The sequence below is a fragment of the Chiloscyllium plagiosum genome, chromosome 8, assembly GCF_004010195.1.
Source record: "Chiloscyllium plagiosum isolate BGI_BamShark_2017 chromosome 8, ASM401019v2, whole genome shotgun sequence".
NCBI classification, from domain to species: domain Eukaryota; kingdom Metazoa; phylum Chordata; class Chondrichthyes; order Orectolobiformes; family Hemiscylliidae; genus Chiloscyllium; species Chiloscyllium plagiosum.
Window position 1 is genome coordinate 90,258,543 of NC_057717.1, and position 24,969 is coordinate 90,283,511.

The window sequence follows — 24,969 nt, forward strand, 5'->3', positions numbered from 1 at the left end:
GAAGCAATGGGAAGCCAGATGTAGGAAAATAGGATAAGCCAGTGACTGTAGTTGGAGTGGTAACAGAAAGCACAGTGGAGGCTAGAAAGCTGCACCAGAATATACAACCTGGTCGGAGACTGGTTAAGCTGGAAGTGCCAGCTCTTCTTACATCATATACCTGCGAAGGTAAAGTTTAGAGGCATAGACCAGGAGCAGCGGGTTACAATATTAAGAAATACGGGAATCTTTGATGTTGAAAGATGAGGAAATATGTAGCTCTGAAGGACTATTGCCAGAAAAAGTAATAGTAACAGGAATTCACGGTGAGACAAGAATTGCTCATTTATGTAGAGTGAGGTTAAAGTGTCCAGTGAAGAGTGGAGAAGTCGTGGTAGGATTACAGAAAAAACTTTCAGCTCCAGGAATACAATTTGTCTTCGCTAACAATATAGCTGGTTCATAGGTAGGAGTGTTGGCCACTGTGGCTTTAAAGCCAGTGGAAACTCAGGCAACTGAACTATTAAAAGCTGTATATCTTGGGATTTTTCCCGACTGTGTGGTAATGAGGTCACAAAGTCACCAGTTGATACAGGAGAAATTAAAGAGTACATATAAGAAAGATGAAGTGGAATTAGCAGAGAGCCTGTTTGATCAAATGGTTGACACAACACAGGTGCAAATAGATGACAAAGTAGACATTTTCAGTTCAGAGAAACTAACTGAGTTACAACAGAACGATGAGAAACTAAACCACTTTTATCAAAAGGCATATATGGAAGAGAATCTGAATGTATCCGTGAATGCTATTATCTTAAAAATAATGTCTTAATGAGGAAATGGAGACGATCACATATTCAGGCAGATGAGAAATGGTAGAAGTTCAATAGGATGGTTATGGTAAGGAATGCTGGAAGACTAGAGAAACTGAGGTTTTGGTTAAGAAAAAGGAGGAAGCATACGTCAGGTATAGACAGGAGGGATCGAGTGAATCCTTAGAAGAGTATAAAGGCAGAAGGAGCATATTTAAGAAGGAAATCAGAGGGCAAAAAGGGGACATGAGATAGCTTTTGCAAATAGGGTTAAGGAGAATCCAAAAGGATTTTATAAATACATTAAGGACAAAAGGGTAACTAGGGAGGGATTACGGCACCTCAAACATCAGCAAGGCAGCCTATGTGTGGAGCCACAGGAAATGGAGGAGATACTAAACAAGTATTTTGCATTTGTGTTTACTGTGAAGAAGGACAAGGAAGATATAGAATGGGAAATAAATGGTGACATCTTGAAAAATATCCATATTACAGAGGAGGAGTGCCGAATGACTTGAAATGCATAAAAGTGATAAATCCCCAGGACCTGATCAGGTGTACCCTAGAACTCTGTGGGAAGCTAGGGAAGTGATTGCTGGGCCTCTTGCTGAGATATTTATATAATCGATAGTCACAGGTGAGGTGCCGGAAGACTGGAGGTTGGCTAATGTGGTGCCACTATTTAAGAAAGGTGGTAAGGAAAAGCCAGGGTACTAGACTAGATAGCCTGATATCTGTGGTGGGCAAGTTGTTGGAGGGTATCCTGAGGGACAGGATGTACACGTATTTGGAAAGGCAAGGACTAATTAGGAGTAGTCAGTATGGCTTTTTGCATGGGAAATCATGTCTCATGAACTTGACTGAGTTTTTTTGAAGAAGTAATAAAGAGCATTGATGAGGGCAGAGTAGTAGACATGATCTATACGGACTTTGGTTCCTCATGGGAGATGACACCAAAATTGGAGGTGGAATGGACAGCAAAAAAGGTTATCTCAGAGAACAACGGGATCTTGATAAAATAGGCCAATGGGCTGAAGAATGGCAGATGGATTTTAATTTAGGTAAATGTAAGGTTCTGCATTTTGAAAAAACAAATCTGAGCAGGACTTACACACTTAATGGCAAGGTCTTGGGGAGTGTTGCTGAACAAAGAGCCCTTGGAATGCACGTTCATAGTTCCTTGAAAGTAGAGTCGCAGGTAGATAGGATAGTGAAGAAGGCGTTTGGTATACTTTCCTTTATTGGTCCGAGCATTGACTACGTGAGTTGGGAGGTAATGTTGCGGCTGTATAGGACGTTGGTTTGGCCACTTTTGGAATATTGCATGCAGTTCTTGTCTCCTTCCTATCGGAAAGATGTTGTGAAACTTGAAAGGGTTCAGAAAAGATTGATAAGGGTGTTGCCACGGTTGAAGGATTTGAGCTATAGGGACAGGCTGTTTTCCCTGGAGTGTCGGAGGCTAAGGGGTGACTTTATAGAAGTTTATAAAATCACGAGGGGCGTGGATAGGATAAATAGACAAGATCTTTTCCCCGGGGTGGGGGAGGCCAGAACCAGAGGGCATAGGTTTAGGGTGAGAGGGGAAAGATATAAAAGGGACCTCAAGGGCAACTTTGCACACAGAGGGTGATGCGTGAATGGAATAAGCTGCCAGACGAAGTGGTGGGGGAGGCCAGAACCAGAGGGCATAGGTTTAGGGTGAGAGGGGAAAGATATAAAAGGGACCTCAAGGGCAACTTTTTCACACAGAGGGTGATGCGTGAATGGAATAAGCTGCCAGACGAAGTGGTGGAGGCTGGTACAATTACAGCATTTAAAAGGCATCTGGATGGGTATATGAATATGAAGATGAAGGGTTTAGAGGGATATGGGCCAGGTGCGAGCAAATGGGACTAAATTAACTGGATATCTGGTTAGCATGGACGAGTTGGACCAATGGATAAATTATTGAGTTATCTTCCAGAGGAAAATCGAAATGACCTGAAAGAGTTATTGGTATCACATGGGAAGATATGTGGAAAGAAGCTGGGAAGTACTAGCCTAATTATGCATGATGTAAATATAGGAGATGTGGTTCTGATTAAGCAACATCCTTATAGGCTTAACCCTCTAAAATTGGCACAATTTCAAAAGAAGATTGAACGCATGCTCCAGGATGACATAATTGAAGTGAGTTACAATGACTGAAGCTCACCCATAGTAATGATGCCAAAGTCAGATGGTACCCAACGGTACGTGTGGACTATCACAAAGTCAATGTTGTTACAAAGACTGATGCATATCCGATTCCATATTTGGAAGACTGTGTTGAAAAAGTGGGACAGACAACTTATATTTCTAAGTTGGACTTGCTCAGAGGATACTGGCAGGTACCATTATCCAAAAGAGCAAAGACAATTTCAGTTTTTGTAAAGCTGAATGGACTGTATCAATTTAAAGTTATGCCATTTGGTATGAAAGATGCGCCAGCCACATTTCAGACACTAACCAATAAGGTCATTTCGGGATTACCCAATTGTATAGTTTATATTGATGACCTGGTGATTTTAAATCACACATAGAAGGAACATTTGCAACAATTATCAGACTTGTTTGATCTATTTCAGGAGGCAGGCTTGGTGGTAAACCTGTCTAAAAGTGAATTTGCCAAAGCCCAAGTCACCTTCTTGGGCCATGTTATTGGACATGGAGAAATGGCCCATGGAATGCTAAAACAAAAGTAATTGGTGTGTTTCCCATACTATTGACAAAAGCAGCAGTACTATGATACCTGGAATTGAGTGGATTTTACTGAAAATTCATACCAAATTTTAAGTGCGGCTGCTCCACTCACTGAATTACTAAAGAAAGGCAAGAAGTTTCAGTGGATAATGGACAGTCAGAAGGCATTTGACAGACTGAAAGCTGTGTTAACCACTGCCCAGTATTGACCACACCTAGTTATGCAAAGCCATTCAAGGTGGCTATCGATGCGAGTGATGTGGATATTGTTGCTGTGCTGTTACAGGAAGATGACGAGAAAATAAAAAGGCCTATCGGGTATTTCTCCAGGAAATTGAACATCCATCAGCATAAATATTGAGAAGACGACTTTTGAGCTTGGAGTTGCCATGACAACATTTATGTTACCAATACTGTATCCGAGACAATCATATATGCTGATCATAACCCATTGAGGTTAGTGGAGAAATTTAAGGATAAAAATTGCAGATTTTTTAAAGTGGACTTATTATTACAGCCATCCAATTTGAAAATTGTGTATGTGGCAGGATGAGAAAATGTGATTGCCAACGCATCGTCGAGAGTAGGATGAGAAATGGATGCATTTGGTGGCAGGAGTAAACAAACTGAAACAGAATGTACTAGTGCATGTTTGCGTGTTAATAGTCAATGTAATGTATTTGGGTGCTGTAGTGTACTAACAGCATAAGATTAAGGGGCTTTAAAATGAAGCCATCTTTGGATATTAATGGTTCTTTTTTTTGGAGGGATGTATGATGATGTTGCTCCTTTAACAAGGTTAGTTCGTCCTTGGTTTCTTTTTAGAGGGGTCGTAAATGCACAGCATCATTAAGTTGCGCTAGACTTGGTTGGGTTTTTAAATAGTTCGGTTATTTGAAATTCAGTTTTCTTTTGTTCATGTGTAAATAAATACTGCTCTATTTAAAACTTCCTTCTTGAAATGTTTTGAGGGGGGCTGGTGGTCCATAACAATCCCATGAGCATGTTCCTTAAAGGTGTAGTGCATGCCAACTGTGAGACTTAGCACAAATACTGAAAAAGAGAATGCCACAGGCTATTAAATGTTCGAACAGGTTTGGTCGGTAATACGGCCTTCCTCTGTTCTTGTCTAACAGAGATGTGAGCGCATCTCTGTACAAAGGGGTAATCGGGAGGTGCTTGTGACAAAATCAGTGAGCTGGCAGGAAAGTGTACTGACAGCGAGCTGGGAATGGAATATGAGTTCCAACGGTCCTGTTATAAATAGCCCATTTTCCTGGACCGACTAACAGAGGGTGGCCTTTCAAGCTGCTGGCATCTAATGACACTCACTCTCCAGCCTCAACAACCTTGCACTGACCTGCCTCTAAATTGCCAGACCACTTGCCTAACATCCAGTCATGGGTGAGCAGATATTCAATCTAATTGAATATTGGGAATTGCACTGCTTTAATAACTTGCTACAAACATTCCCTGCTGTCATCTGTTTACTAAGCCAGACAACTCTCAACCCTGATAACCCATCTGACCTCCTGTGGTGAGTTAAGGTCTGACCACGTATCAGCACCATCATTTAAACTGCCCATTTCCATCTCCATCACACACACCTGATTTGTCAGATTGAATGCATTGTCTCAGATCATCTACAGCCAAAACACTCACCCGTGCCTTCATTAAATCTAAATTTGACTGTTTTAACACTCCTTCCCACTCACTACATTTGATCCTTTGGAAACAAGGGGTCATTCAAAAGTTCAGTTCTGGTCTCCTTGCTATAAGGAGGATGTTAATAAACCTTAAAAGGTTCAGGAACAATTTACAAGGATGTTGCCAGGGTTGGAGGATTTGAGCTATAGGGAGAGGCGAAATACACTGTGGCTAATTTCCCTGGAGTGTCAGAGGCTGAGGTTTGTCGAGATTTATAAACTCATGAGAGGCATGGATACGGTGAAGAGTCAAGGTCTTTTCCCCGGGGTAGGGGAGTCCAAAACTAGACGGCATAGGTTTAAGGTGAGAGGGGAAAGATTTAAAATAGACCTCAGGGGTAATGTTTTCACGTAGAGGGTGATGCGTGTATGGAATAAGCTGCCAGAAGGAGTGGTGGAGGCTGGTACAATACAACATTTAAAAGACATCTGGATAGGTACAAGAATAAGAATAGTTTAGAGGGACATGGGCCAAATGATGGCAAATGGGACTAGATTAATTCCGAATATCTGGTTAGCATGGATCCAAGGGTCTGTTTCCATGTTGTACATCACTGTGGCTCTAAGTCCCACTGACCTACTAGCCCTGTGCTTGCTACCCTTCATTGGCTCCCAGTCAATAAATGCCTTAATTTGACATAATGATTGGATAGCAACAGGAAGTGGCACCATTTGCATTTTCTCTCTGCGAACAAGAGGAACCTGTTCAAGCATTGGGCTTTTCTAACATTATCTAGGTGTTTAGGGAGCTGTTGTTTTCACCATGGCAATACCCTGGCCAATAAGATTCAATAAGCCAACCATTCAGGGATCCTTCTCTGTTGTAGTATAAATTGTTGTGGTCTTTTGAAATTTGGCACTCTTGCAATAGGACCTGATGAGTGCATGATGACCAGATTGAGAACTATGTCTCTCACTTTGGCAAGATACAAACCATGTACCACCAAGTGAAAGAGATGTAGCAGAACATAGAAAGCAGAATGATGGAGAAGCTGGTGTTTGCAGAGTGTGGAAGGCAGGAGGCTGGCTGGGATAACTCTGTGTGATGAGCTCCTTTAGTTTTGTCCATTTTAAATTGTACTGAGTAGTTCAGCAATCTCAGACTGATAACATTTATCAAATAGATAATTCCAAGAGTTGGCCTGTGGCTACATTCAATTCTGCCCAGCAACAGGGGAGGGCTCATTACAATATTTTCAATAGGTCATTCAGACAATTTGGAGTTGCTGAAGAGGAGTTCAATGGGCATAGACAGTTATTTGAAGGGGCAGGCACATAAAGAGTCTTCAGGCTACGAAGTACTACTGCAATCCAAAAATGTGCAGATCAGGTTAATTGGCCATGCTAAATTGCCCATAGTGTTAGGTGCATTAGCCAGAGGGTCTGGGTGGGTTACTCTTTGGAGGGTCGCTGTGGTCTTGTTGGGCCGAAGGGCCTGTTTCCACACTGTAGGGAATCTAATCTAATCTTAACTATGCCGCAAGTTTATTGAAGTGACAATTTAGACAAATCCTACAGTGGTTGAATAGTGATGGCTAGTGAGGGCTCAGGGAAGTCTTGGGAGCACATAAGGAACAATGTGACACTAACAGTCAAGAGTGGGTGTCAACAATCTGACAAGCAATGTTCACTCAATGTAACTGAGCAAGATTAGTGCTCAGAAAAATCCAAAAGTAAAACTGGATTGGCGAAGCCCACTGTTTTTAAAAAGCAGGAGTTGTGCCTCTGAGGGAGGACAATTTCCAGAGTCCAAGAAAGGATGGACCAAGGAAAAGAAGGTGATCAACCAGAATGGGAGCAGTCTTTGAGACAGTCCATGACGGAATGGGTTGCAAGGCCAGGTCAGAACTGAAACATTACAACCCATTGTGGAGATTCATGAGAATTAATGAGCCATAGTATCATTAATATCTGAGGGAAGTTGCTGAGAAATCAGTGGGATCTGTCTAGATTGCATTTGCTATTTGATTTGTGTGATGGGGAAGTTGGAAGGGCAATCGTTGTGGCATTTACCTCAGCACCAGTGAGAATATTGACTCCAGTAACAGAATGGGTATATGCCACAGCAGCAGAATGGGCATTCAGTACCAGTACTGGTGTAATGATGGTCTGCCCTAACATATGGCAAATGATATTCATCATCTGCATATTGCGAACATGTGCGCTGGTTAATCACAGAATTCATGGGCCATGTGATTGGAGGCTACCTCTGCTTTAGCACAGTTGGCACACTGGACTAATGCAGGACAAAGGTTTCTCTAAGAAAATTATAAGGAACATGGGTTAATGTCTCACAAGAGACAGTAAGTTTTCTCTGGTGTTTTGAAATTAGCTTTTTTGATTCTTTTTATTGTTAGTGTCCTTAAACTAAATAGTATGATCAAATCTTTTCTTGGATCATTGGATGTTGGAAATCTCATTTACATGTCATTTCCAGATAATATACCTTCATTGTTTATTAAATTGTTACAGGAAGAGAAACAGGTTAAAATAGGTGCTCTCCATCTTCCAGCACCTTGTTCAGCTCTGTATGCCCTCTGCGCACTGTATTCCAAGGGCAATACCTACTAGTGTTCCCACAACCTGGGAGTGACTGGATTGTGCAGCAGCCTTTCACTTAGCATCTGGCACACCATCCTCAATAGGCTTTTCAAATGTGTCAAAGGTTAAAAAGCACAATATGTACAGTTGCAGCAACAAGCAGGTTAAACTGGCAAAAATTAACTTACAAGTAGTTGATGATCTATTTAATTACAGAACTGGGGTGGGTGTGGACCTTCCAGTGACTTAATAAACATTTGCTTGTGCATGATTAAGAGATGGCATTGCTCAGAGTGTTGAACTCCAAAATTCAGCACTGGTATCAAATCCATTATAATAGAACCTAAGATTCCTGATGCCCTGGCTTCCCAGTTAGTTCCACTGCCTTGAATGATATGTGTATACTTAATTCCTTTTAGTCCTCTCTGCTCCTGTGTGTCCATACTTTTGGTTTTACATGGCTTTTCCTCATTATTCCATGCCTATGTTTGAACATAAAAGCCTTCTCTCACTCTAACTATCTCTTCCATATGCTTATATACCTCTGCTCCCACTACCAACAATCATTTATCAAATAACACTCCAAGCAGCATCTTCTGCACACACAGTGTCTCCTGCTGCTAACTGGAAAGATGTCAGAGATGGGCGTATGTGCAACCTGGCCCTGGAACGTGTATCACCATTCCTGAGATATTTCTGAGTCAGATGTCACATGACATCAGGTTATAGTCCAACAGGTTTATTTGAAATCACAAGCTTTCAGAGTACTGCTCCTTCATCAGGTGAGGTGGAGGGAAGCACACTGATTATGGAGTCATAGAATCAGAGTTGTACAGCATGAAAACAGACCCTTTGGTCCAACCAGTCCACGCCAATCATGTTCCCAAACTAAATTCGTCCCATCTGCCTGCACTTGGCCTATATTTCTCCAAACCTTTCCTATTTACAAACTTATCCAAATGTCTTTTAAACATTGTACCTATACGTGAATCCAATACTTTCTCTAGCAGTTCATTCCACATACAAACCACTCTTTGGTTTAAAAAAAAAGTTGCCCTTCGTGTTCTTTTTAAATCTCTCTCCCCTCACCTTAAAAATATGCCCCCTAGTTTTGAACTTCCCACCATAGAGAAAAGACCCTTGTCATTCACCTTATCTATGCCCCTCATGATTTTATAAACCTTAATAAGGTCACCCTTCGACCTTTTACACTCCAGAGAAACATGTCCCAGTCTTTCTAGTCTATTTTTATATCTCAAACCCTGCATACCCAAAAACATCCTGGTAACTCCTTTCTGAATCTTCTCCAGTCCAATAATATCTGTCCTATGTCAAGGAAACCAGAACTGCACACAGTACTCCAGAAAAAGGCTCACCCAAATCCTGTACAACCTCAACATGATACTACAACTCCTAGACTCAAAGGTTTGAGCAATGAAGGCAAGCATGCTAAATGCCTTCTTAACCACCCTGTCTACATGTAATGCAAATTTCAAAGAATTATGCACCTGAATCCTCTCAGTCTCTCTGTTCTACAAAACTACCTAGAGCCCTACCATTAATTATACAAGTCCTGACCTTGTTTTTATTACCAAAGTGCGATACTACACACTTATCCAAATTAAACTTTGTCTGCCACTCCTCAGCCTATTGACCCAATCGATCAAGATCTCTTATTTGTAATCTTAGGTAATCTGCTGCAGGATTTCAGAATATCCCATTCTAGCTAGTTTATTTTGTACTCTATCCATTTTCTGCTAGTTTCAGGCTTGTCCCACTTAACCAGACCCTTGAATGTAACCTATTTATGTTGTGTATTTTGTCAGAGAGAATTCATGCAGCTGGTTAACTCAATTGAGATATCCAATCTAAAAAATAAGGGTTCATGTCTCATGTGAGGTATTGAATTTATTCTTATAGATTTTCAAATTAGTTGTTTAATTAATGTTTTTTACTGGCTAAACATCATATAACACCAGATTATAGTCCAACTGATTAAATTGGAAGCATTGGCTTTCAGAGCGCCGTTCTTTCATCAGGTGGTTCAACCACACTCCGAAAGCTAGTGTGCTTCCAATTAAACCTGTTGGACGATAACCTGGTGTTGTGTGATTTTTAACTTTGTACACCCCAGTCCAACACTGGCATCTCCAAGTCTTTTTTAACTGGTAGTGTCCTTAAAATAAATATAATCGATTCTTCTCTGGGATTTCATTTATTCATTGACATTCTGATTATCTACCTTCATTATTTACTAAATTGTCATTGTAAGAGGAAACAGTTGATAATTAATTAGCAGACAGGATATTAAAACTTGCAGTTGGTTAAGGAGTGCACAAAATAAGAACAGATAACTTAAATTTTTTTGGTAATCTGCGTCAAGCCAGATTGCTCTTTTTAATGCAACAGTTGACACTGAGACTGCAACTGAGGTCATGCAGGAAATACACCCCCTAGAGTTGGGGCACCAATAAACCCAGCCTTCTCCATTCCCTCTGTCCCAACCTTGGCAATCATCACTCCAACTTCCTTGGTTTTAGAACTCCCTTCCATCAAATTCTCTGCTTCTCCAAATCTCTTTCTTCCTTTAAGTCCCTCCTTAAAACCTGCTTCTTTGTTCAAGTTTTTGGTGTAGTTCTTCTGGCTTTCTACCTCAGATAAACTTGGATTCTGGGGTCTTCTGCTGTGTTCAAGGCTTTAAATAATCACAGCTTGATGTTTGTGATCCAATTGAATCAGGAACAAATGGACTGTGGGTTTGTTGAGGTGGAATATATCGGCCATCTGCTTCCATTCAGGAAAGCAAGAACTTCACAAAATCACAGAATTGGTACAGCGTAAGAGGAAGTCATTTGGCCCATTATGCCCACTCTAGCCCATTAAATGAGCATCATTACCCAATGCAAATCTCCTGCTTAATAAACGTATCCTTATGTCTGTCCAAATAACCATCCAATGCCCTTGTAAATGTCTCAAGTGAACCTGCCATGACCACATTTCCAGGTCATGCATTCCACACACTAACTACTTGAGTGAAAAAGTTTTTCTCACTTCACCCTTATTTTGTTTGCACATCATTTTAAATCAACGCCCTCTCATTCTTATTCCTTTTATGAGTGGGAACAGTTTCTCCTATGCGTGCTGTACTCAGCTGCCCATGATTTTGAAAATATCTCTCCAATCTCCTCTAAGCCTGCTTCTCTCCAAAGAGAACAGTCCCAACTTCTTCAACATATCTATGAACTCGAATTTAGTACAGCATTTTGCACTAATGGCAAAGTACTATTGAAGTGTAGTGATTGTTATAATATAGGAACAGGAGCAAACAATGTGTGTGCAGAAGATCCCTCGAGTTGCAATAGGATAGCAGCCAGATAATCTGTAGGTTATTAATCAGGACAGCACAGTCAATTCCACTACATGTCTTAAAAAAAGGTCATGGAAACTTCATGTTCTTGTTTCAACACTTCCCACACCTCCAACAGTGCAGCGCTCTCTCAGCAATGTTTGGCCTGGAGTGCTTAGTCTGAATGAACTCCTTAACTCACTGGACTCTGTGCCTCCGAGGCGTGAGTGCAACCAGCTGGATAAGCACCTTCATACCTCTGAGGCACAGGCAAAGCAGCCAGCACTCAGCTGGTAATGCCTCATGTTTGTAGGTCACTTTGTAAAGGTTTACTAGCCACATTGTGAAATCTGCCCCAGCTGCCCTGAGGTGAAGGTGGGATAAATCTTCAATTTGCACATTTCTGTCAAATGGGCGATGGCAGATTGACAAACCATCTACTTTGGAAGCTAAAAGAATTAAAAGTGAGAAGTAGAGGGTAGTGCAAATGCCATTTTCATAGAATCCCTACAGTGCAGAAAGAGGCCATTCGGCCCATCGTGTCTGCACCGATTCTCGGAAGAGCATCCCTCCCAGACCCAACTGCCTCACCTCACCCCTGTAACCCCACATTTCCCATGGCTAACCCACCTAGCCTACACATCCCTGACACTATTGGGTAATTTCTCATGGCCAATCCACCTAACCTGCACATCTTTGGACTATGGGAGGAAACCCACATGGATATGGGGAGGATGTGCAAATTCCACAATGACAGTCGCCCAAGACAGGAAGTGAACCTCGGTCCCTGGCACCACGAGGCAGCAATGCTAACTGCTGAGCCACCGTGCTGGCCGAAAGCATGTGGGAACAAGTCTTCAGCCCCTCAATCCTCTCCTATTATTTGATTAGACCACAGTCAATCTTTCATAGGATGAAGGTGTCAGTGGTGTGGCCAATGTTTGCTACTCATTGAGAATTGCCCTCGAACTGAGTGGTGCGCTAGGCCATTTCTGAAGGCAGTTAAGAGTTAACCCCATTGCTATGGGTCTGGAGTCACTGAATAAGGATGGTAGATTTCTTTCCCTGACGGACATTAGTGAAATGGATGGGATGTGGTGACATTCAGGGAAAATAGTGCTGAGGTAGAAGATTAACCTGTTCAATTGAGTGACAAAGCAGGAACCTATCTTGCTTTCTACCCACATTACTGTAGGTATAGACCCACACATAGGCCAGGAGTAAGGGTAAGGTCAGGAGATTGCCTTCCTGAAAGACATCAGTACCCCAGATCATTCAATGAACATTGTTTTGGCTGGCATTACTGAAGTTAGCTTCAAATCCCAGGTTTATTAATTTGAACTTGGATCTCAACACTTGCTGTGGTGCGATTTGAACCCTTGTCCCTAGAACATTAATGGATTACCAATCCAGTGAGATTACTGTTGACCTTCACATTCCTGCATTATGTGCCTTTGCTCCCATCCCTTCTTTCAATTCCTAATAAAAATCTATTGGTGTCCATTTTCAATATTTCAAATGCTCCCAGCCGCTTTCCACCGGAGTTCAGACAAGAGAGTTTTGGATATTCCCTCACTCTCTGCACCAGCTCTAATTATATCCTCCTGGGGTTCTGGATACCTCTATTAGAGGAAATAATTCTTTCAGATCATCTTTGCTGTTGGGCTCTTGTTAAATTTTAAACACGCTGATCAGAATCTGAAAAAGTCAAAAGGTATCGTCTGACAAAATCATAGCCGAGAGTCTCCAGAACGTGCCCGAGCCTGAATCTGGGTGGAGGTGTAGGGTGGAGGGGGGCATGGAGGGGCAGTCAATATTTCACTTTGAGTTCAGGAATGTGTTAGGCCTGCAACTCTTTGGGAACATTTGGGATAAATTGTTGGAGGGTTTTAGGCCGTGATGGAGGCCACTCACTCAAGCACATTCTGCCTTTTAATCTGACTGTGGCCGATCTGTATTTCAATTTCATTTCAACTTCCACCTCCAATTCATTTAATGCAAAATAAGTCAATCAAACCCAGCTTTGAAATTTTCAATTGCCTCCAAGTCTCAATGGTTTTTGTGGGTGGGGTCAAAGGGGTGACAGAGAGTTCCACATTTCCACTGCCCCTTGTGTGAAGAAGTACTTGCTGATTATCCTTTGACAAGGTTTCATTTTGAGGTTATTCCTCCCCCTGTTCTGGGCAGTCCCAACTACAGGCAATAGTTTCTCTACATCTGTTTCCGCAATGCTATTAATCATCTTATGCACCTTATCTCCTGTACTTAAGGAGATACAAACCTAAAAATGCAATCTCAAGGGAGGCAATAGCCTATTGTGCAGAGATCCAGGAAATGTCCTAAGGGTCCGTGTTCAAATCCTGTTACAACAGATAGTGGCATTTGAATTCAATAATAATCTGGAAGTATGTCTCTAAGGGCAACCTTTTGACTTTCGGGGGGAAAACCGATCTGGTTCACTAATGTAATTCAGGGGAGGTATCTCACACTCACCTGGTTTGGCCTCTGTGTTATTCCAGGCCCAAGCAATGTGGTTTACTTTTAATTGCCCAGTGGGCAAATAATGATGGCCAATAAATGCTTGTTTAACCAGCGATGCCCTCATCCCTAATTGGTCAGGGGCTCTCATCAGGAATGTGAATGAATTCAAAAAGAAAATCTGCCCTTCTGTTTAACCCTTTCATTCCTGGAATGATTCTGATGGAACTGTGTGGCACCCCTGCCTGACCAGTACATGGATGTCAGGAAAACCTAGTCCAATACTCTCTAGATTGGCTTATAGTGAGGAATTTCAGTAGAGGTAAATGTTCATCTAAACCTACATTAAAAACAGGAAAAAAGAATCCTTATTAGTGTGGTCTGGTATAACATGGTCTCACTCTTTCGAGGCCAATACCCATGGTATAATTCCTGAGGTATGATGTTCAGACTGAAACTTCGACCTAGGGTCGTGCTGGAGTTTTATAAATCTGTAGCAATCCCTCTGTGTTCAAGTCTTTTTGAGATCTCTGGGGGGATATTGCTAATAATTTATGCCCACTTGCACCCCAAGAGTCTCCAGTCCCCCTCAACAGACACCTTCCTGTCTCAAAACTTCTCTGTCTGTAGTAAGGGGAAGAATCATTGAATCCCTTGAATTGGAAGCAGGCCAATCGGTCTGCACTGACCTTCCAAAGAGCAGCCCACCCAGACTCAGCAACATCCCATCTCCCATCCCTGTAACCTTGCATTTCTCATGACTACTTCACCTAACCTGCACATCTCTGGACACTATGGGCAACTGAGCATAGCCAAACCACTTAACCTGTACATCTTTGGACTGTGGGAGGAAACCAGAGCACCTGGAAAAAACCCACAGAGAATGGAAGGTACATTTAAACTCTTTGACCTGAGGCTGAAATTGAACCCAGGTTCCTGGCGCTGTGAGGCAGCAGTGCTAACCACTGAGCCGCTGTGCTGCCCAAGAGGGTATCGTAGAAGGAGGGATGCCCATACACCAGTCCCAGGCATTTGATTTAAGGAGGGATTTGGTTTACAGCTTGTTATAGCTCTTGGGATGCACTGGTAGTGTTCCTACTCCTGGAGCCAGAAGGTTCGAGTTCAAGTCCCACCTGTTCTGGAGGTGATTAAGAGCAGGTTGTTTTGAAAGTATGTCTGTGGCCTGCTCTCCAGGAGTGGATGAGCCTGAACTATCCCATTTAGGACCCTGCTGGTGAACTGGGGACTGTGAAGGGTCTCAAGACAGAGCTGGCCTGCAGGGTCAGGGGTCAGCGAGCAGAAAGCACCAGGAAAAGAGATGCAGAGAGCCAGACGGGTGTGAATCTTAGTAAAACAGGGGAGCACTGGAAACTATCAGTCTTGGGGAACTTCCCGAAGACCCTCCGTGAGGTTCAAACATCATATGGAATGGGTATGAGTAATAGGTGTGCGCCCCCTCATCTATCAGAATCTACAGCGAGTTGAATTGGGATTGGGAGAGGTTGCAGATAGTGCTACTGGTGCGTGGACTGAGGGTTAAACCAGACTCTGCTCCACATGATGTAGGATGTCAAGAGATGCAGATCTTTTGATCTCATAGAAACTCTAAGGTGCAGATTGAGGCCATGAGGCTCATTGAGTGCATCTTATCCAGACTCAGCCCGCATTCCCCCACTACCCTATCTATGGTAACCTTGCACTTTCCATAGCTAACCCACCTAGCCTGCATATCCCTGGAGACCACAGTACATTTTAGCAGGGCCAATCCACATAACATGCACAAATTTGGACTGTGGGAGGAAACTGGCGCACCCGGAGGAAACCTACACAGGTGCAGGGAGAATGCGCAAACTCCACTCGAACAGTTGCCTGAGGGTGGGATTGAAACCTGACGTGGTGAGGCAGCAGTACTAATCAGTGGGAGCTAACAGATCATATAGTTTGTTGTAACTGTAGAAAAAGTGAGACAAGGGCTCTTATGGTGAAGTGGTAGAGTCCCTACCTCTGGACCAAGAGGCCTGGGTTCAAGTCCCAGCTGTTCCAGAGGTGCATGGTAACGCCTCCCTGAACAAGTCATTTTGAGAATATCTAGAGCTACGAGAGTCACTTTCCCCTGCACTCCCCACGCCATCCCTTCCCCAACTTTTCAAGAATGAACAAACTTAAATGTGCAGAAAAGCAGCTCATAAAGATGCTGGTGTCCTCTTCTCACTGCGCTGCGGGGAGAAAAATAAAAGAGGGAGAAGAAAGGAGGAACGAGGAAGACGCCTTGAAAAGAAGCTGTGAGCAGGGTTAGAAGGAAAGGGTTAGCAGTGAATGACCAGCCGCACCAGTCATTTGACTCACGGCTTGGCGACAGGGCTGTGATTGGCCGGATTCAACACTGAGCGATCGTCTGAAAGGGAAGTCAGAGACGGACAGACAATGCCTGCTGAAACCAATCGAAGGATAGGCCCAAGATGTAATGTCTAAGCCCCTCAGCAAAATACAGTTGTTATGGTCAGGAGACTGCACCCCGGACTCAGGGACAATCTCCACAGCAGTGAACAACAATGAACAAACAAGCTCTTCACAAAGGGCAGTGGTCCATGAGGGTGAGATTAGAATGGGAGCTGGTACTTACTGTAGGGGACACACTCATACTGGATCTCCAGATACTTGTAGGTCCCTGGGCAGGGGTCAGGGAAGACGTCGGAACCTGCCACCACCACACACTGTGTACGGTTGTTACACCTGCCAGAGAAATAACACTAATTAGAGACTTGGAAACTGCTGTGGAAACACTGCAGAAAATAATAATTTCTTACGTCCAAGGGCAAATGCAGAATGGGGTTAGAGACAAACTAAAGCTCCTTCTACTCTTTCAAGCTTAATGTAAATGGAAAATATAGCTCTCTCTACATTGTCCCCATCAAAGAATCCTAGGACGCAGACAGCACAGGGTTAGATACAAAATAAAGTTTCATTATCATTGTTCTTATCAGACAGTCCCAGGACAGAAACAGCACGGGATTAGACACAGAGTAAAGTTTCATCTATTCTTTTAAATGTAAAGTAGAGCTTTCCCTACGCTGTCGACATCAAATACTCCCAGGATAAGAATGGCATGGGTTTAGATAGAGAGTAAAGCAACCTCAACACTTTAAAATAAAAGTAAATAGAAAGGAAAGCCTCCTTGATACTGTCCGCATTGATCACTCCCAGGACAGTGTCAGCACATGTTTAGATCCAGTGTAAAGCTCCCACTACTCATTTAAAATGATAGTGAAGATTTTTCTACGCTGTCCTCATCGCACCCTCCCAGGACAGGTGCAGCACAAGGCTTGTTACAATTTGATTGATCTGTTCTCATCTTGGTTGGCTTGACTGTTTGAGAGAAGGTTCATGTCTGACAATGAATCAAGGAAAACACTTAGTAGGACCATGTTTTTGGAGCTTTGTTTCTTATTCAAGATTCTAACTGAGGTTCTGGCCCATTCAGAGAACAGAGACAATTCTCAGGTTGATTATTAATGATTTAACCTCCATCATAAGTTTGGCAGTACTGTATTAGCTATCTAAACTGTCATTTTGGGGGTTGCACCATAATTATTGGGGCAGGAGTGGAGTAGGGTGGTAGGGAAGGGGGAAAACTGGATCCCTGCAAGTTGAGCACATGATAAAAATGACTTGTGCTTGAGCTCCTGTCTCCCTGGAATGATCTGCTCCCATGGACATTGTTCTACCCTCGTGCATTATGCTTACCATGGGGTCTGTAAAGCATACCACTTGAATTCAGAACATAACATAAGAAGTAGGAGCAGTATTAAAGTATAATCATCATAGTCCCAGAGGACCATAGGGCTGCTCTCTCATTATAGAGAGACAACTAATGGTGACTTAACCTGAGGGTCACTACGCCTCAAGACAAGGGGAAAGATTGAGAAGGAGAGTCCTTCATGGTAACTACAGGAGTAGGCAATTCAGCCCATTGAGTCTGCTTCACTATTTGATCTGATCATAGAGTCATACAGCATAGAACCAGGCCTGTTGTCTATGCTGACCAACAATCACCAAACTACATTAATCCATTTACCCTGGTCCACAGTTCACCATTCCTTGGCATTTTACATACTTGTCCATAAGTTTCTTAAATGTTGTAAGAGTATCTGCCTCCATCACCATCTCACGCCATATGTTCCATAAATCTACAACCCTCTTGGTGAAAAAAATTCTTTCTCACAACTCTTCTAAACTATTTGCTCCTCACCTTAAACTTATCCTCTCTGGCTGATCTAGTTGAGTTAGCTCCAGATGAACTGTTTCAATTCTGAGTCTGCTGTATCTCCGTCCTTCCCTTATTGAAGATATTATTGTCTGACTCTCAGTAGGTTCTGTGAATTCTTTACTTACATTGTAATACACAGAACAATGACCCTCTTTGTCTTCTTCAAGTATCAACAGCATGTGACTATTGTGTCAGAGTTACACCAACATATCCATCGTTCTCAGTAAGATATTTATCCCTATCACACTGCAAACATGTTGAGGGCTACAGAGAGAAGGGTGGAAGAACTGACAAACTATCTGCTAGATAGTTGGAATGAAAAATCTTTCTAAATATTGTAATCACAGGCTTAAGCATAGGAACCAGGAGCAAGTCATTTTCCCTTTTGAGCTTCAGGACTGAGATGAGGAAGACTTTTTTTGTCAGAGGGTGGTGAACCGTTGGAAGTCTCTACTCCACAGAGCTGTGGAGGCTCAAAGATTGAGGATCTTCAAGACAGAGATAACAACCTTCTAAATTTCATGCTGCAGTTAGACAGGATCTTGGTGAGTCCACACCTTGAGTACTGTGTGCAGTTTTAGTGTCCTAGTCTGAGGAAGAGCATTCTTGCTATTGAGGCAGTCCAGTGAAGGTTCACCAGACTGATTTCTGGGATGGCAGGATTGTCATATGAAGGAAGACTGGATCGACTGGGCTTGTACTTGCTGGAATTTAGAAGAATGAAGGGGGATCTCATAGAAATATACAAAATTCTGATGGGACTGGATAGGCTTGATGTGCAAAGAATGTTTCCGATATTGGGCAAGTCCAGAACTAGGGTCCAAAGTCTAAGAATAATGGTAAAGCCATTCAGGACTGTGATGAGGCAAAATATCTTCACGGGGAGAGTTGTGAACCTGTGGAATTCTCTCCCACAGGAAGCTGTTGGGGCCAGTTCGTTAGAAATATTCAAGAAGGAGTTGGACATGGCCCTTGTGGCTAAAGGAATCGAGAGTATGAAGAGAAAGCAGGACTGGGATACTGAAATTGCGTGATCAGCCATGATCATATTGAATGCTGGTGCAGGCTTGAAGGGCTGAATGGCCTACTCCTGCACATATTTTCTATGTTAAATATTGAAGATATGAAAGGGATAATACCAGAAAATGACATGAAGATTGGCCATGATCTAGTTGAGAGCCGAGGGGTTGGATGTACTTTCCTGCTCCTGTTTCCTAGACTCCAAGAGGAAGGGGTTGTTTGAAGATGATCATAGAGCACAAGGGAGTTACAGAGATAAGAAGGCATTTAAACACAAGATGTGAATTTAATATTTTAAGATGCAGTCCAAATGTTCTGATTGCAGTGCACCTGAAGCTATGGCAGATATGAACAGGTGAAACTAAATCTTCCACTGGGCTGTGAAGACCAGAGCTAACAGCATAAACACTGCAAGATGTCTCACAGACACCAGGCTCCTGGAATTCAAATTAAAAGCTGAAATCGAAAACAGCAAGAGAGGGAGAGAAATGTGTCAGAGCTTCTTCACTCATGCAAATATCTTGCAACCATCTTGGGCACTTGACACACTAATGTAAAGTGACTGCACTTTCCCTCTAATTATTCGTCTACTATTATGCCAACCCACTTTTGCAAACTCTCAGTGTCTGTCATAGTATCATTGCAAAGCTTTTGAACTGCACGTTCCACTGAAGAATTACCTTGGAGGTGAACAATAAGGATTATTCCATTACTGTTGCCTCTGGCAACCCAGGAGTGCGGCATTACAGAGCTTCAAAATGCAAGAACGGACGGGCTCTGACAACCAGCACTGAGTGACACGTGAAGCTTTAGTGAACTCTTGCCATCTACAGCTGTCAGCTGGTTGGCATGACAGCAATTCCCAGGAGACTGTATTTAAGTTGAGATCATTAAATATCCAGTGATTCCATAACATTAGATGCATAGGTAGACAGAAGCACATTGAAGGCTGAACATAAACTGGGGCTGAACAATACTTAAATGTAACTGCCTCCATCGGGGACTGAACTGAATCGGCCCTATTATCTTGTTAGTTACTGGCCTTGAGATAGGCTTCAGGGAGCATCAATGCGGGCACTCCAGGGAGCATCAATGCGGGCACTCCAGTCTTGTTCAGAGAGAGTGTTACGATGTCAGAGGTATAGAATTTCAGGTGAGGTATTAAACTGAGGCACTCTCTGCTCTTTTGGATGGACACAGAAGATTGCATGGCACTATTTCGAAGGAGAGCAGGAGGCCAACACTTGTCTCTGAATTGCCATTGCTGAAGCAGATTGTCTGGTTATAACAGCATTACCACTTGGGGAGCTTCCTGTATGCAAACTGGTTCCCATGTTTTCCACACCACGAGTTTGATTACACTTCAAAAGTATTTAATTGGCTTTACCATGTTTGAGACTGTACTAAGATCACAAAAGGCACTATATAAATAAATATAGTGCTTTTTGTGATCTTTCAGCTTTCAGCTGTGCTCAAAGTCCTTGGTCATGTGCTCTCTCCTTTGTAAGCTTCTCATGAGCATTGTCCCCAGTGAGCTTAGCTTATGAACTACATGGCCTTTCCTGGTTGATTTGATTAAACAATTGCTGCACCCTCTTGAATTTGGCCCAATTAACACTGCACCAATTCAGATGGACTTAGGATACAGCTTACCAAGGATCATGCTGATCACATTCTTCGTCACTATCACTCAAGGTGCCTCTTTGATCATCCCCACTGACAAATTGACAATGGGAATTCATTCCAGAAGGGAATTGGGCTATGATTTCTGCTTCCTTTCCAGTACATCCTTCCAGACAGATCAAAGCATCACTTCTGTGCAAAAGCCTTATCAACCAAAATTTCACAATGAGACATAAAGAGTTATTAGGGCAGGTGAGGAAAAGATTGTTCAATGAGGCAGGATTTATGGAGCTATAAGGAGAGGTTGAATATGCTGGGGCTGTTTTCCCTGGAGCTTCGGAGGCTGAGAGGTGACCTTATAGAGGTTGATAAAATCTTGAGGGGTATGGATAGGGTAAAAAGACAATGTCTTTTCCGTGGGGTGAGGGAGTCCAGAACTAGAGGGCATAGGTTTAGGGTGGCAGGGGAAAGATATAAAAGAGACTTAAGAGGCAATTTTTTCATGCAGAGGGTGGCGCGTGTGTGGAAATAAGCTGCCAGAGGAAGTGGTGGAGGCTAGTACAATTGCAACATTTAAAAGGAATCTGGATAGGTCTATGAATAGGAAGGGTTTAGAGGGATATGGGCTGGGTGCTGGCAGATGGGACTAGATTGGGTTGGGGTATCTGGTTGGCATGGACGAGTTGATCTATTTCCGTGCTGTACATCTCTATGACTTCATAAGAGGAGACAGCCCAGAAGGGAATCCTTTAACTGTCCCAGATATCCTGATTCTTAATCAACCTTATTTTCCCTCTAATTGTTCTGCCTAAATCTTGCAGCCATCTCTTCCACAGCCTCTGTTGACCATGTTTGATAGATGCCTATCATCAGAACTTAAGTGTTGCTGAAGACAGACATGCTTTCAAAGGTTTTCATTTGGCACTCATTAGGACAGACACAAGAATACTAAATTTGAGTATCTCTGAGAAAAGACATATTATGTTGAAATAGAACATAGAACATAGAAAAGTACAGCACAGAACAGGCCCTTTGGCCCATGATGTTGTGCCAACATTTAATCCTAATGTAAAATATAATAACTTAACCTACGCACCCCTCAACTCACTGCTATCCATGTGCATATCCAGTCACTTAAATGTCCCCAATGACTCTGCATCCACCACCACCGCTGGCAACGCATTCCATGCATTCACAACTCTCTGCGTAAAGAACCTACCTCTGACGTCTCCTCTATACCTTTCTCCTAATATTGTAAAATTATGACCCCTCGTACCAGTCAATCTTGCCCTGGGGAAAAGTCTCTAGCTATTGACTCTATCTATTCCTCTCATTATCTTGTATTCCTCTCAGGTCTCCTCTCTTCCTCCTTTTCTCCAGAGAGAAAAGTCTGAGCACGGTGGCTCAGTGGTTAGCACTGCTGCCTCACAGCACCAGGGTCCCAGGTTCGGTTCCAGCCTCGGGCGACTGTCTGTGTGGAGTTAGCACATTCTCCCATGTTTGTGTGGGTTTCCTCCCACAGTCACAAAGATGTGCAGGCCAGGTGAATTGACCATGCTAAATTGCTCATAATGTTAGGTGCATCATTCAGAGGGAAATGGGTCTGGGTGGGTTACTCTTTGGAGGGTCTGTGCGGACTGGTTGGGCTGAAGGGCCTGTTTCCACATTGTAGGGAATCTAATCTTATTCAACCTCTCTTTGTAAGACAAGCCCTCCAGTCCAGGCAGCATCCTAGTAAACCTTCTTTGCACCCTCTCCAAAGCCTCTGTTTCTTTCCTATAGTAGGGCGACCAGAACTGGACACAATATTCCAAGTGTGTAGCCTCACCAGGGACTTGTAGAGCTGTAGCTCTTAAACCCGATCCCCTTGTTAATGAAAGCCAAAACACCATATGCTTTCTTATTCACTTGGGTGGCAACTTTGAGGGATCTATGTACTTGCACACCCAGATCCCTCTGTTCCTTCACACTGCAAAGAATCCTGTCTTTAATTCTATATTCAGCATGCGAGTTCGACCTTCCAAAATGCAACACTTCACATTTATCTAGGTTGAACTCCATCTGCCATTTCTCAGCCCAGCTCTGCATCCTGTCTATGTCGCGCTGCAGCCTGCAGTAGCCCTCAATACTATCGACGGCACCTCCAATCTTTGTGTCATATATCAATAATTGTGAAATTATTGATCTTGCACTTATCAGGACAATTCTCAAGAATACCAAGGTAAAGGGAAACATAAGAGGAGAGTGCTGATTGATTGGCAGGTAGAGTCTGGCTGGTAGAGGTATTGTCATGGAGAATGCACCCATTAATGGTGACCGACAAGCTTGGTTCAAATTTTAAACCAGGCAGGTTGATTTTGATTGGTCGAAGTATTGCCTTGAGAAATGAAGCTGCAAATAGCTCTCACCTGGTTTTGTTGAGCTGTAACAGGTGTGGTCTGTGTCAGTGCAAAAAGGCCAAATTTTGAAGGGAGCAACAATTTATACTGCATGAGAAAAGAGCACTGATTTGTTGGCAACTTCACTCTGGTTGAGGCATTGCCTCGAACAATGCATCAGGGAACCACTGTCCTCTATATTTTTCTTGAGAAAAGTCGCAAATCATAGACATATTCCCCTTGCCTGCACAGGACAGGTCCCTGCATAAAAAGTAAGGGAGGCACATTGCCTGGATACTTGTTGCCACTTAGCTCCCCACTGCTGCCTGGACCAGGAGTTCAGTCACCCCATTAGAAATTATCCTATCAGTTTTTTTCACATGCATTTTAACACTTTTCCGCCTGGTTTCACAAATGCTCTTCTTTGCATTGCTAATGGTATCACAAATCCACTTCCTAAACACAGTTAAATAGTATTCTGCCACAGACCGTGTGCTTTTTCATTAAATGGACAACTTGTTGTTACACATGTCAGCATGATGTCATTGATAGCCCCTTGGTTTCTATCAGTCAGAAGGTCCCTGGGTTCAAGTTCTGTCCCTGAAATGGCAGCATAAAAATCTCTTTGCAAGGCACTCAGTTATCTTTGGTTTCTCTATTGCTGCTTGTCTCATTTCTCTTTTCTTCTTGTAATCTTGTCATAAATAAGTAGGCCATTCAGTCCCTCAAGGCTGCTCTGTCATTCAACAAGGTGATGGCTCATCTTTCACATCCATTCCACTTTGCCGCCCATCTCCCCATTATTCTTGATTCCCTTTATTCCCAAATTCCTATCTTGATCTTTAATGGACCTGATGACTGAGCATCTGCATAGTTTTCAGAGATGTGTAGGTGTGATGTATTAGTCAGGGGTAAATGTAAAGTAATAGAGTAGGGATATGGGTTTGGGTTTGGGTAGAATTCCAAAGATTCACAAATTCTCCCTTAACTCTGTTCTAAATGGCCAACCCATTTCAGTTTCCTGTCTGAGGCGAAACCTGGGAGTTATGGGCGATTATCATTGGCAAATTAAGGAACTGTGAATGCAATTAATGTGCAAACTAATTTATAAATCAATTTCTTAATGTATGATAGCTTCAGACATTTGCAAATTAATTCAAAAGTTTTCAAATTGATTTCTGGATGTGCACATGAGTTTGGAAATGTATCCATTGATAATTAATGACATAGATTTGTAAATGAATTTATATATTGAAGTAAGGTGAGGTAATGGTTTTATGAATGGAAGCATGAATTAATTTGAAACTGGCTGTATGCAGAGCTCAGACTCTCTGAGCTAACAGCATGCTCTGAGAGCTAACAGCTCAGACCACATGGTATCATTTCAGGACTTGCTTGCTGCCAGGTCAGTGAATTTCATCATTTTAACTGTGTTTGGTTATACACATCCTTTCTGTCCAGTTCATCACCTCTTCTCTTCATAGAATCTTGACAGTGTGCAAACAGGCCCTTTAGCCCAACAAGTCCACACCGACCCTCCAAAGAGTATCCCACCCAAACCCATATCCCTACTCTCTTACTTTACATTTACCCCTGACTAATACACCACACTTACAGATCCCTGAAGACTATGGATAATTTAGCATGGCCAATTCACCTAACCTGCACATCTTTGGATTGTGGGAGGAAACTGGAGTACCCACGCAGACACGGGGAGTATATGCAGACTCCAAACAGGCTGGAATTGAAGCCGGGTCCCTGGTACTGCGAGGCAACAGTGCTCTTTCTCTGTTTCTTTCTCATCCTCAATCAATTCCCTGCCATCTCGCTCTTTATTTCTCTCATTTTTACTCTCCTTCGCTCACACACGACCTCTCTCTTTTCACCATCTTCTTTCTATCCCTCTCTTACTTGACCACATGCTCTCCCTTCCCCCCAACCACTGACCTCTCTACGTTTCCTCTCTCACTCAACCCTACCCTTTCACTTCCCTGTTTCTCTCCTTCTATCTTCTCCCACCTGACTCCATCCTTTATCTCTCCCTTTCTTTCTTTCCCATACCCCTTCTTCTCTTTTTATACCCCACTCATCTGACTCT

General features: G+C 42.8%; 1 protein-coding gene across 17 annotated transcripts in view; it reads right to left on the reverse strand.

Moving 5' to 3' along the window:
* LOC122552175 (adhesion G protein-coupled receptor L1-like) overlaps nt 1-24,969 on the reverse strand; it is a 588,240-nt gene that overhangs the window by 181,190 nt on the left and 382,081 nt on the right. For all 17 annotated transcript variants that reach the window (XM_043694724.1, XM_043694735.1, XM_043694723.1 and 14 more), the window contains one exon: nt 16,207-16,316. In XM_043694724.1, coding sequence (XP_043550659.1) covers nt 16,207-16,316 — 110 coding nt within the window. The remainder of the gene's footprint in view (nt 1-16,206; nt 16,317-24,969) is intronic.